The following is a 13630-nucleotide window of genomic DNA, read 5'->3' as shown; positions in this document are numbered from 1 at the left end:
TACGGACCTGAATGTAGACGAATTGATAATTTCGTTTTGGAGAACTTCCGTGTAGTATATGCGTCACACCACCACTACATTACTGGCTACGTTGTCTGCCGGTACGAACACAAACCGCTTTGCGAGTACTTGGAGTTTATTTTTTATTCTAGAAATGGGTTAATCGTGAACCCTATTATTAATTTCAGACTTGTTTTCAAAATGAGATATAAGAATATCAACAGTATTCATAATTTTATTCAAATAACTGTCTTGAGATTTACTTTGCCCGAGGAAGTTGAAACCTTAGTTTCATTAAAATTTCTAAATTCATAAACGGACAATTTTAGAAATGTTTGTTATTAATCATGTCAGTACCGAAGTACTGAATGCGGTATCGACCCAGTGATGTAAAAATTGAAAACAACACGTTATAAATTGCATACGTCTGAAGCGCTTTTCTGGAGTTACCTTCATAAGGAACGCTTTAAAGTTGCAGTATGAATTCATTCATTCCGTTTAAGCAGCAGGTGACAAATGTCTACTGGATACTGGATATAAGAGCATATAGTATAAAACCATAATTTTACCATTAAATTCTGACGATTAGTTTTCTTATTCATAAAAAAAATAGACAAAGTAAGTACTTAAGCATATAAAAGATTTGACTTCAATTTGAAAACTGTATGTATAATTATTTGTATAAGAAGATCAAAACGATAGTTTTCTTTTGATAACAAAGAACAAAAGATTAATTGTCATTGAGACAATGACCATGCAATGTCATTATAACAGAAAGTTCAATGTAAAATGTTTTATACTAAAACATCATAAGTTTTGCAATGAGCTGAATTTAAGCCAGTTTCTCAGTTTGATTAAAACATGCGTGCTGAAATATTGGCCACCATTATTATTCCAAATGATAACAGCTCTATGTATAGTCACAGTAATTTGTTCTAACCATTGTTTCATTGGAAAGAATTGTTTTGGCATATATGTTAGTGAACAAAAAATATTTTAAAATTTATTTGTTACCAACAAAAATGATTGGATGACTGAAAACTGTGAAAAAATTTGAATACATTATACGAGTGAGAAATAGACATACTCTACATAATCATCGGATATGAATTATTTTCCTGTAGTGTTATCGCCCTTACGTAACATTAATAACAAATATTCAAATAACTAGTACATATTGACTATTTTTATTTAAATGACAAAACAACGAAAATAGCAAAAACACTACCCACCACATATATGAAGCTTGCAATCAAAAACCATTAAGCGGTAAAAAGTAGACATTATTATGACTCGAAAAAAAAAACTGCAACAGTCCACAAAACACTATACAGTAATTCAAATTTCAGCTACACAAATCAAACCACAATATGCGGTTAACTCAGCTGCTCTGGTAGGATCAGCAGTGTATGTTATTGGCACCCGCTGTATTGCTGTTATTAAAATACGTCGATCAGTCATGCGGGTGCGGGATTTTCTCGCTGTGTTGAAGACCCATTGGTGGCCTTGGGCTGTTTTCTGCTCTTTGGTCGGGTTGTTTTCTCTTTGACATATTCCCCATTTCCATTCTCAATTCTATATCCTATTACCACGCGTCTTTCAATAGTGGGTAGGTAAATTTATTTGGTCTAACCATAGGACATCATCAAACTCATAAACCGTCGGTATATATCCCTTTGATATTGTGAATGTTTGAAATAAAAATTATAAAAAAAAGTTTTCAAGGGCAAAGGATAAATAAAGTCAACATTAGTATACCGTTCAATAGTCATTATTCTATTAAACAAAAACAAATCCGGTTAACGTACTAAAACCGAGGGAAACACATCAACTATAAGAGGAATACAACGGAACAACAGAAACACTGAACTACAACAAAAGCAAACGTCAACATACATAGAAACGGACTGTATGATAACAACTGCCATATTCCTGGCTTGATACAGGACATTTTAAGAAAAAAATGGTAGGTTGAACCTGGTTTTATGGCTAGCCAAACCTCCCGTTTAAATGACAGTACAAACAAACGCAAGATCACTCAGCACAGAGAAATATATAAATAAATAATATAATAGTACATTACAGCATGTAAACCGCAGAATAACAACGGACACCTCCCATGAATTTACGACAGCACACCAGGACACCACAAACGAAAAATAAACTACGCGTCACATGAATGGATCAACGTCACAAAAAGTGACGTATTTTTTGTGACGTTTATATTATCACAGGTAAATTTCTAAAAATAAAATAGATTTGTTTTATTTATTGACACGTACAAGAATATTAAATTGGGATGGTGTTATAACCAAAAATTGACAAAATTAAATAGCATAAATGACGATAATCTAATTTGAAGTAAAAACAAATATAGTCGTTAACGCAATTGACCCGGAGTGATATGGAGTTATGTTATATTCATTGAAACAGTGTTTACTTACTAGACAATTTTCGTATCAAAGTAATTTGTATACTCATGCGTCCGAAAACTTGGCGATATATATATTGTGCTTATATTCCAATCTTTATATGTAATATTAAATCAGTTATTTGAATTCAAGTATAAAAATATTCTAATTAATGGGCTGAATTACTAGTAGTTTAACCGGTTGTTCAGTTTAAAAATTGAATACAAAATCGAATTTTGTATTAAGTCAGAAGTTTTTAAAAATGGCTATCACGAAAGTGAAAAAGCTCTTCGATAAACACAGTTTAAGGAAAATCTTTGATGTGTTTTCTAATTAAAATATTAAAAGAACCATAAAAAAAAATCATCAGTCGACAACACAATGCATGCAAAACAACGAATAGAGTATACATAACACAACATAGATAAATTAAGTACTGATCAACACTACCCCCTTAACCCCCCCCCCAAACAAAAAACCCTAAAAAACAAATTAAACAATACAAAACAAAACAAATCTTTAAAAAACAAAACTATACTTACTAAACAATCTATCTCCTTGATCTGTCTGAAACTTCCTTTGAGTTGGTATTCACCAACTAGATTAAGGATAGCTTTTGCTCCTTTTGAACATTCGCAAATGGTTTTGTACTGTTTAAACTGACAAATACGTTCATCTATCCAACTGACGTTTGTTAAAGTTTTGTTAAACAGGGTAAGTTCCACATGTAGCGTGTCCAAATCATCTGTTAAGTAATACTTTTCAAATACTGAGAAAAGCATTTCTCCATTTTGCAGTTTTGTGTACAGATTTTGCCATTGCTTTTTTGCTGGTTCCCAAACATCATTCAACACTTCATTCACACTTAATTTTCTATTTTTGGACTTTTCACGTTTTTTTCCTTGTTTGGTTAAAAAATTAACAAATGACCCTCCTTTAGTGTAGTCTATAATATTTTTTAATTCACACATCTGTTCTTTGCTAAATCCAAATGCAGTAATAATGGGCTCATGTGATGATAACAATTCAAACTGATCTTGTTGAACCGTGTGTACACCATAACATTTTATTTGATGCATTACTATCTTGGTCTCCACGCATATGTCTTTCATCTGAACGGTTGCCATATTTTCAAACTGCTTGAGTTTTTCTGTTAATACTCCAATGTTTCCTATTGAAAAATACATGCTTTCTTATAAATACCAAGGATGGGGTAATTGAAAATGTAATGGTAATTAAGTGTAATGCATTACAATTTTCCATGTAATTGAATGTAATGTGTATTTGAGCATTTTTTTAATTACATGTAATGGTAATTTAATTAATTACAATGAAAAAAGCGTGTAATGCTAAATTACTTTTGAATAACATTTCAATTACATGTACTTTTATGGTGTTAATGATAAGAAATTATGGTAATAAATTATTTAATTGACATACAGAAATGTTTGCTTAATAGTCTTATAACTTAAAAAAACATGTGAGAATCATATATTAGTGTTGTTCAGTTTTCAAGAAAGATCTTTATCTAAATAGATTGATAACATGTATATATACATTCCATCAATACATGTATTTATGATCAAACAAATGTGTAACTCTTTCTTAGACAGTTCATCTAGAATTTTAAATCACTGCACACAATCATTTTGTCAAATTTGTATACACAAAAGGATTATAGAAATAAAAATTATCAGCTGTAAAAACAAACAGCAATTAATCACATTAAAATGAGTAATAAAACAGCCTAGGGACAATGCCACTATTACATGTATTTTATCTAATTAGCAAAATAGTGCTGATATTTAGACATTACACACTGTTTGTACTAAAAAAATATACTTTTGAATATTTGTAAAGTAAAAAAACATGAAGACATTTTTAATTTATTTATAATTTTTTTATTTATATTATGTTGAATTAAATGACTTCATTTCTGAGTTGTCAAAATACCCCTTAATTTATTGGCAAGTTGATAGGAACACATTCCCTCTTCCATCAACACATCTTATGATCTAGCAATACCGGCCACATCAGCTCTTGTCCAAACAAAGTATTCGGACCAGAGAGATGTAGACTAAATGACAAAACATTAAAACTTCTTATGATGATCAAATGCAATGCTAAAACTATGTTGTAAGGTTACATGAATATTTTACACATGCTATATATACATGATATATATTGTAAGCAATGTTAAAAAAAATTATGATGAAATGTAATGTGTAATTTAATTAATTACTTTAGTAAAGTAATTGTAATTTAATTAGTGTAATTGATCATTTTTGCAATGTAATGTGTAATTTAATTAATTACATTCCAATGTAATTGACCCTAAGTCTGATAAATGCATGTTTATATTCCTAATGAGAATCTAATTGATTTTAAAAACAAAAAAGAATGTCTAAAAAAAGATTTGTTCTTTCTTTTCTAAATGCAAAGAAGCGTGGGGCATTTAGTATTTGGCCCGTCCGCCAGTTTGTCAGTCATTTTCGTATGTTTTAGTGTGTATACCTCAAATTCTTTATACCAAATTGCAACCGTACTAGGATATATGGTCACATATAATGAGAGGAACATCCCTTTTATTTTGAGGTAACTATGAGACAGGCCAAGGTCAAAGTTTTAAAAAATAGACAATAATTTGTATCGAAAAGTGGTTTCTAGATGCTAAATCATATACTATGGGATTGCAACTTAGATATATTGCCAGATATAATGCGAGAACGATCTATATTGATTTTATTGTCAAAAACTCAAAGATCAAGGTCATAGTTTAAAAAAAAAATAAACCGCAATTTGTGCAGGATAGTGGCTTCCAGGTGCTTAATTAAATACTACATAAAATGTATAAGATTCAAACCTTATTTAGATATATGGTCATATGTAATGAGAGGAAGATTCCTATTGATTCTGAGGTTATATCTAAGATCAAGGTCATGGTTAATAAAATATATTTGTGTAAGACAATATATTACGGTCAAAAATTATAACAGGAATAATCATACCTTAAATTAAGTTATAATTTTCCCTAAATTGGGAGGGGGATGGAGTACGTGAAATTGCTCATTATAACTTCTTAGAATTGCTGCACCATACACATAATATAAATTTACAAATACTTAAGAGCCGATTTCGTTCACCTTGATAATGTGTGCCACATACATATTCTTCACAAAAATCTTGGGTATATTCGATTTAACATGCATCATTGGTCCTTATATTTGAAATCAACTGTTCTTGCTTGTTATCAGGTGTCAAGCTAGAGTAATGATTTGGAGACAAAAATACACATGTTTTATCCAAAAACGAACTGAGTAGAGTTTTGTTCCTTCCTACTGAATCGAAAATAGTCCATATTTTTTGTTTTAATTAGCTTAGTAGTGTAACACAAGAAAATAAAAATAGATATAGAAGATTGGACGCGAATTAATGGTAATATATCGCATTAGTCCTTCGGGTAATATGCGTTTATATTACCGATAATTGGCACCCTGAAGCCAAATGATCATACAATAACTAATTTAAAAACTGAAAATACAATCTTAATCTATTGATATACAACATAAAAAGAACACATGTATTGACAGTATAAGGATATACTGATGTGATTTGAATAATAAATTCAGGTACGGACGACCACGGAAGAAAAATAGTAATGAAGACACTTTCATTTGGGATTTGGTATTTTTTTTAATACTTTAGTACTAGCTGCTTGAGAATACTTGGATCATTTTTACTTCAAAACTTAACACGTTTGGGGGATTACTCAAAGTAAACTCCCTTTCGATTTGAAAAAAATATAGCATCTGCTTCCAGAGTTGCGAGGAAGTAATCATCAAAATAAAGCAATTTTAATCGCCAAAGAATATCCTTTTTCAGGTTTTTTTAAGGACCATTTTGAATGACTTCTGGTAGATCTATTCTATTCTTGCAACAATATCAATACGAATATGACGGATGCATTATGTGCTTCTGGCACAGGTGCTTAAATGATTTGATTCTTTTGCATGTTTTATACACCTGACTTATGCCAGAAATAGGAATGATTTTACCTTACACACATTTTCTGTTTGGATCTATTGCATTTAGGTTTCGAAATGGATTCAAACAGACAATGTGTTTATGGTAAAATCATTCTCATTCCTAGCAAATAATAAAATCTTTCTTATATATCAACTATGTATTAAACAAGAAAAATATATTTAGCTTTAGTCTTAACTGAACAATCAAAGAATGATTGTTTATATAGAATTAGCAATGATTATATTAGTATAAAAAGAATAGCTAGTCACAATAAATTTTCGAAATAACAATGATCTTTAAGCATCAATATAAATTTTCAAAGGAAACGATGCACTTGATTACCTTCAGGTTTTATGAAATTAACAATTGAGTTAAAAGCGCTTCGGACGCACAAAAATCATGAGTTTATATTTTAATTTGACAGTCTTTTTTTAAATATCATGAAGGTTTTCAACATTCTGTGCTGTTAAAGTGACACAAATAAACCATAGCAAATTTTTGACATTGGAAAAAGTTTTAAAAAAAAAGACGACTAAATGTTTCATCGATAATACAAAATCAACGTACACGTACTACTCAGACCAACACACTTATCTCTTATATAACTCCAAAAAGGATAGATCGAACAACGGATAATTAATCGACTGAAGCCCTTGCATCCTCTAAATTTTAAATCAGTGATGTGATTTAAAGAAAACAGTTGTCAATAAAAAATGATCTGATGAACTCTTTTTGCAAATATGTCATGACATTTTTTGGGCCCTAAGATAATTTGAAATCATTGGATTTATTGAGTAGTTTTATATGAACAAAATTCCAACTTATTTGATCTAGGCGAAAATAATCATATGTTAACATTATCTACTGTCATGTACATAAAATTTACCTCCAGAATTTTCACAAATGTAAACAAAATGCAGCACAGCAGCTTGATCAGATTCAAAAGCCAATAGCTGCTTACGTCTCAAATCAATTGATGCTTTAACTGCACCCATATCCACTTTTAGATCTTTTATTTCTTTCAGTATACTTTTGAAATTACTTTCTGCAGACAAGATATTCTTGAGATTTTGCATTGTGATGTTCCCAGTAATAAGGTTTTGACAAACGGTTTGCATAACAGCAATTGACTTTTGCATATGCTCTTTGCATTTATCTTTAAGCACGCGTTGGAAATTGGCGTAACCTAAAATGAATTATTGAAAACAAAAAAATGCACATCATAAGCAGGAAATTGAAATTAAACAATATACAAATGTATGCTAACAATCCTTTTCTTTAATTTTTTCCTCTCTATTGTCAAAACGAATCTTACTTTCCGATATACTTTTTAAAAGAAAAGTAGTTGAATTTAACAAAACAACTTTTCCAAGTTTAGCAGCTTTTATACACTGTTTCATTCTTTTTTTTCTTCTTTGTTTTTGTCCTTTCTAAATGAATATATAAAAATAACATTTGAAAACATTTAAGACATCTGGTGCAATAAAACTGGTACCAGCAATTTCATAATTTGTACTGCGAAGATTGGAAAATACTCACAGTATACTTTAGTAAATACAGCAAACGGGGACCATGATAATGCATGCTGAAGAATAGAATTTGTGTCAGTCAATTTCTTTCTTCCAAAATCTTTGTCAAAAATATGATCAAGCAGTTTTCCATACTGTTGTAGTTTTCTGTCATTCGTTGATTCGGCGAAACTGCTGAGACTAAGATAATCCGTAAATATTTCAAACGCCTACGAATAGAAAATAAAAATAGACTTGTAATATGATTTCTTCAAATCTGTTTTCTTGAACAATTTTTTTTATTGTAAAAGGAAGATGTCCGGTATATATCAATATCACAAAGACTATAAAATACTATACAATAACAACGAGAAGAAAAACATCACTGTAGCCTTCTAGTAATTTTAAGAGGTTAACTTAGTAGTCTACAACAACAGGTTTGTATCTAGACAATATGTCAAGCTCTAAATCGCGATATCTTCTTTTCGAGTGCTGGTTATCATGAGATTCTTTTCTAATATTCATTTACCGAACATATATCTGAAATGAATCTGAAAACAAAAAAGTGTTAACGAATAAGTTTTATTACCACAATCCTTAACTTTTATTTTTCATGCATATCAACAAAAGTGCGGTATATTATGGATACGAGGACCACTTATCTCCCCCTGAATTAATCCATTTACCATCGATCCTGCAGCACATGTTTTAATGCATGATGGAAAAGGTTGTGTAGAAAGTAAAAACATAAAATGGTTCTGTGCACATTGGAAGTTTTTCCTCCTTGTCTGTAACATTATTTAAAGATTTAATGATGCAAAAGGTTGTGTAGAAAACAAAACATATAATGGTGCCATGCACAAATATGGAAGTCGTTTCTGCTTGTCTGTAACATAATTTATTGAGAACATATGTTGTTTGAAGTTAACAACATTCACTGTAACATAGAGATGCATAAACTTTAGTCGATATTCCTACGTCGATCTTTTGATAGGTCAACTTATATTTCATCAGTCCCAGACCTGAGACTTTATAACACATGTGTTATAGTAGTCACAGCCCAGACAAACATGGGACATCTGCATGTGGGATTTTTACTGAGTGGCACATTATTATTTAATCATCAATTGAGATAAAACTTCATCAATGCCATATGCGCCCGAAGCGCTTTTCTGGATTAACCTTCACCAGGAACGATCACTTCAAACCTAATCATTTTAAAAACCATGGACTTATAGATACGTAGAAACGTTAATAGGTAAAATGTCAAAAATAGGGGTACAGCAGTCAACATTGTCTTCATCACTATAAAAACAAACAAATATGTCAAGAAAGAAAAAAAAAGGTATATAGACGAAACACATAAGCAAAAATGAAAGACAAGAATACAAAAAATGACGATAGCACAATAACATAATGGCGGGATATATAAGTACCGAGCCAACCCAAGAGGATATTACCAGAAAAGGACTAAAATAATTTAAAAAGATAAATAAAAAACACTATAACATGTTATTAAGATGAAAAAGAACGTCAGTACCTAGAATCTATACTTCAAGACAATCATGTATTATTTGCGAAGTTGACATGGAACATTTAACAACAATGTCTTGGTATCTTCCGATGAACTTTTAAAAAAGGACGAGACGTTGTTTGACATAAAAGTCATAATCCTGGTTAATCAACTTTCTGCTCAGACACTGGTGACGTTTTATAAAGTCTGCGTAGCAGATGAAAGCTCTTGAATACCGAATGAGTTGGGAAATGTATATCGCATATGCAGGTGAAGTTAGGAAAACTCATGTTAAGTTGAAGTTTCACGGGTTTTGATCTTCTGTTTAGGCCGTTTAAGTTTGTGTGTTCTCAAACCATTTATTTTTTCTTCGCACTTCAGTCTATTTGTCTATAGCGTACCTGACAATGATTAGTACAGAAACAATGAAATTTTATCATATATTATCAACATAAAATTAATTACAACTTTTAAAAACATGAAGTTGAATTTCAAAAACATATGCCCAATGACGAACACCTAAATAAAAATGTTAACCAAGTAGGTAGAGACTCACTGGAGCCTGATTTATCCACCTAGCAAATGTATCCCTTAACTGATCAAGAGAAGATAAATTCTGACAAATATAAATACAGGTGATTTAGTTTTTACCAATCCCCTCAGGTTTCAAATCATTTTGGCTTGTAATTTCAGAAGGAAGATACATAAAAATTGGGACATCAGAATTATAGATTGCTTCTAGCGGCCATGTTTGAAATCTGGTCAAAACAGAATGAGGAATTCGGACAATATTGCTCAAAAGTGTCAAAAATTGGACAAGTAGTTTTTTTAGAGAAGATGGTGATAATATGATTTCTTCAGGAATATGAAACTTGTATTTTATTTTGCCTTTTAATCTTTTTAATTCGAGCGTCACTGACGAGTCTTTTGTAGACGAAACGCACGTCTGGCGTACACAGTTTGAATCCTGGTATCTGTGGTGACTTAATTGTACAAACATTTTCAGCATAATGCAACAGAATCATTATTTAGTTTGATATGTAGAAAACCTAGCCTTTTAATCATCAAATGCATAAACAAGAGGGTATATGTGATGACTTTATTGTACAAACATTGTCAACATAATGCAATAGAATCATTATAAAGTGAGTGTGAGAGCCTTTTAATTATCAAATGCATGAAAACAAGAGGGTTTTATTGAAAACACTGTTGTATCTCTTTAATGAAACATGTCTATGTAAAATCATTCATTACGGCCTAAACAGAAAAACAAAAACCGTATAACGTCAACTGAACATAAATATGTTTCGGCAAATATTAAAACTAGTGAACAGGGATGTTGACGTTCAATTTGATATCTCCCAATTGATACGATATTCACGGGCTTGTATTTTCTATCATGATTTCCTTGATAGAGGATTGCTGCTCACAAGGAAGCTATTAAACCAAGAGTTCCAAATGGTGAAGTTGAAATCATGTCTTCGTAAATTTTACGGACGCCATCACGAGTTGGTTGACCGTTATGGAATAACTGTTTCACAGATGATATCGGATATATTCCTTATGTCGTAACTACAATACCCTTCCCTTTTCACGAATGTGACCTACCGAACTAGGCTATTTACCGGATTTGTAATAACATAAGCAACACGACGGGTGCCACATGTGGAGCAGGATCTGCTTGCCCTTCCGGAGCACCTGATATCTACCCCAGTTTTTGGTGGGGCTCGTGTTGCTTAGTCTTTAGTTTTCTATGTTGTGTCATCTGTACTATTATTTGTCTGTTTGTCTTTTTATTTTTGGCCATGGCGTTGTCAGTTTGTTTTCGATCTATGAGTTTGACTGTCCCTCTGGTATATTTCGTCCCTCTTTTAAATTCAGAAATTATTGCGAGGTATTAGTTAATGCCAATATTGCAACTGGGTGAATATCACAATAATAAACACTCGCATTCTGATATCTGATCCACATATCAGTATGCAGGTTGCCCTAAATTCGTAATAATTAATCTCGCATTATTTTCTATTATTGAATAATAAATGTAGGCAATAATAATTACAGAAAATGACAGGTCGTTGAACTTTTTAATTTTTGAGTAATATTAGGCATGCAGGATTCATAGTTTGACTGCCTAACTTCTCCTTCAGTTTCGATGCTTGAACGTCTATATTATATAGGAAGTTAGTGTCTACACTAAAGGTGTGTATATTACCAATATGATCACGTATATCTTCTTAAAGTCGTTACCACAAGCCCATCCTCTTTTCTTTGAATGTGACACCATGGAATGAGACTCATAACTGAATTTGTACTTACTATAAACAACACGACAGGCGCCACTAGTGGAACAGGATCTGCTTACTCTCCAATTTTATTGTGGGGTTTGTGATGCAGTTTTCTATGTAGCGTTTTTAAGCTTGTTTGATTTTTCTGCGTCTTTCGTATTTTGTCTACACTCGTTTTATGACCTTACATTTCCCCTTGGAATCTTATGCCTCTTTTTTATTGGCATTTTGAATTTCTTTTTTTTCACAGAATTTTAAACTTCATGTTTTAATAAAATTATGCATGCAACGTACATGGTTTGATCAGCTATCCATTTGTACATTTTTGGACATATATAAAAAGTGCATGGTTTGTTGTCCTAACTCCACCTACAGTTTTCAACCTAGAACTAGAAAATGCCATGGCAAAAAACGAAAAAAGACCAAAACACAAACAACAGTAAACATAATACAAAAAAGAAAACTAAAGACTGAGCAACTCTAAATCCGTCAAAATCTTCATAACTCAAGTTTTGGAATTGCAAATTACTATACTTACTCTGAGTGCACTTTTTGTCAAAATTTCTTGAAGAATATTACCGAAATCGTATAATCTCTCACAGAAAACATCTAAGATGGTCCTCAACTGGTATTCATAAACCTACATATGATATCGTATATTGTTATTCAATGTTCTCTATAATGTCTGCTTTATATTGATTTAAAAAACAGAAACATGTATTCAAAATGTCCCTTGAAAAACTGTATATCAAAACTAAGTTACATCAGCAGTAATTCACAAGGAGCCTGGACAAGAAATCAACGAACTTGCAAAAAAGGAAAAAATATAACAGCTAAACGTACCAGATAAAGCTATCGTATATTCCAGGTTGATATGCTTCAAATTATGGATGCACATAAATTATATTATTTAATTGTGATATTTCTTCATGACCACACTTATAAATTTTAGAAGTAATAAAAAGTATGAAAAGGCACTTATTTTTATTTACATTTATCCTTTTCAAGTTAAAGAAATTTCTTCATAAAAAATATTTGCAATATTAACATACGAGTCCTATCTCAGTGCGTGCGTCAAATGTGAAATATACATCTGGATTAGTAGTCCCTTTTTGTTTTGTTTTGGTAATTTGATTAATTTACGTAAATTTTTCACATAAGTGTTCATTATTTGTCTGCAGACTTAAAATTATATGGAATATAGGAATTTAAAACATCTTAACTTACAGTTGTCTGTTATAGTTATAAACAGGCAACCTACATTTCCGATTGTTTTTTCAACATTTGTTATAAATATTATTTTTTACTGTAGTTACCGTGTTTTCCAAATGACTTTCTAAACTTGTACGCAAATAATTGATGTAAAGATCTTTTACGTTTCCTGCAGGCATTTCTGTACCAAAAGCATCGTTCCAAAGCTGCAAAGCGTATTAAAAATAACAAGATATTAAAAAAAAACCTATTAACATAGACATACATAAGAATATAATTATTTGATTGAATCTAGTTGTGTAAGAATGAATTTCCTGATTCAACTATAATTTGCGCTTCATGTCCAAGGACTGCTGGTCCTCGATTGTAATCAGCACTTTGGTATTAACATGATTTATAATATTTTGTTTTAGAGTTCATGCAATGCCCTCAGTTTTTGTTTTTTACCTGGATTTGTATCCTTGACGGATTTATGAGATTTGAACATCGGTAATCTACTGTTGCCTCGAATTTTATAACATAAGATTGTTAAATTAGCCATTGGCTAATTCCAATGTTGACCTTATGCGAATGTTGTTATTCTTTTATGTCTCTTTTGGTCATATAGCTCGTCAACATTGCTGAAGAGGCATTAGTTTTATCAAGAGTTATTAACAATTACCATTAGGCAATCTT

The 13630-nt window shown here is 31.2% G+C and overlaps 1 protein-coding gene across 1 annotated transcript in view; it reads right to left on the bottom strand.

The window, feature by feature from the left end:
- Window positions 1-7617, bottom strand: part of LOC127721093 (E3 ubiquitin-protein ligase rnf213-alpha-like) — a 160901-nt gene extending 153284 nt beyond the window's left edge. The window contains exons 1-2 of the mRNA XM_052227777.1: window positions 7324-7617; window positions 2954-3582 (exon numbers count right to left, since the gene is read on the bottom strand). Of these exons, the coding sequence (XP_052083737.1) occupies window positions 2954-3582; window positions 7324-7576 (882 nt within the window). The 5' untranslated portion in view covers window positions 7577-7617. The remainder of the gene's footprint in view (window positions 1-2953; window positions 3583-7323) is intronic.
- Window positions 7618-13630: the final 6013 nt, after the last annotated feature.

The sequence above is a fragment of the Mytilus californianus genome, unplaced genomic scaffold (assembly GCF_021869535.1).
Source record: "Mytilus californianus isolate M0D057914Y unplaced genomic scaffold, xbMytCali1.0.p SCAF_1, whole genome shotgun sequence".
In the NCBI taxonomy this organism is placed as follows: Eukaryota; Metazoa; Mollusca; class Bivalvia; order Mytilida; family Mytilidae; genus Mytilus; species Mytilus californianus.
Note: the sequence above shows the minus strand (reverse complement) of the source record. Positions and strands in the feature narration are given on the sequence as shown.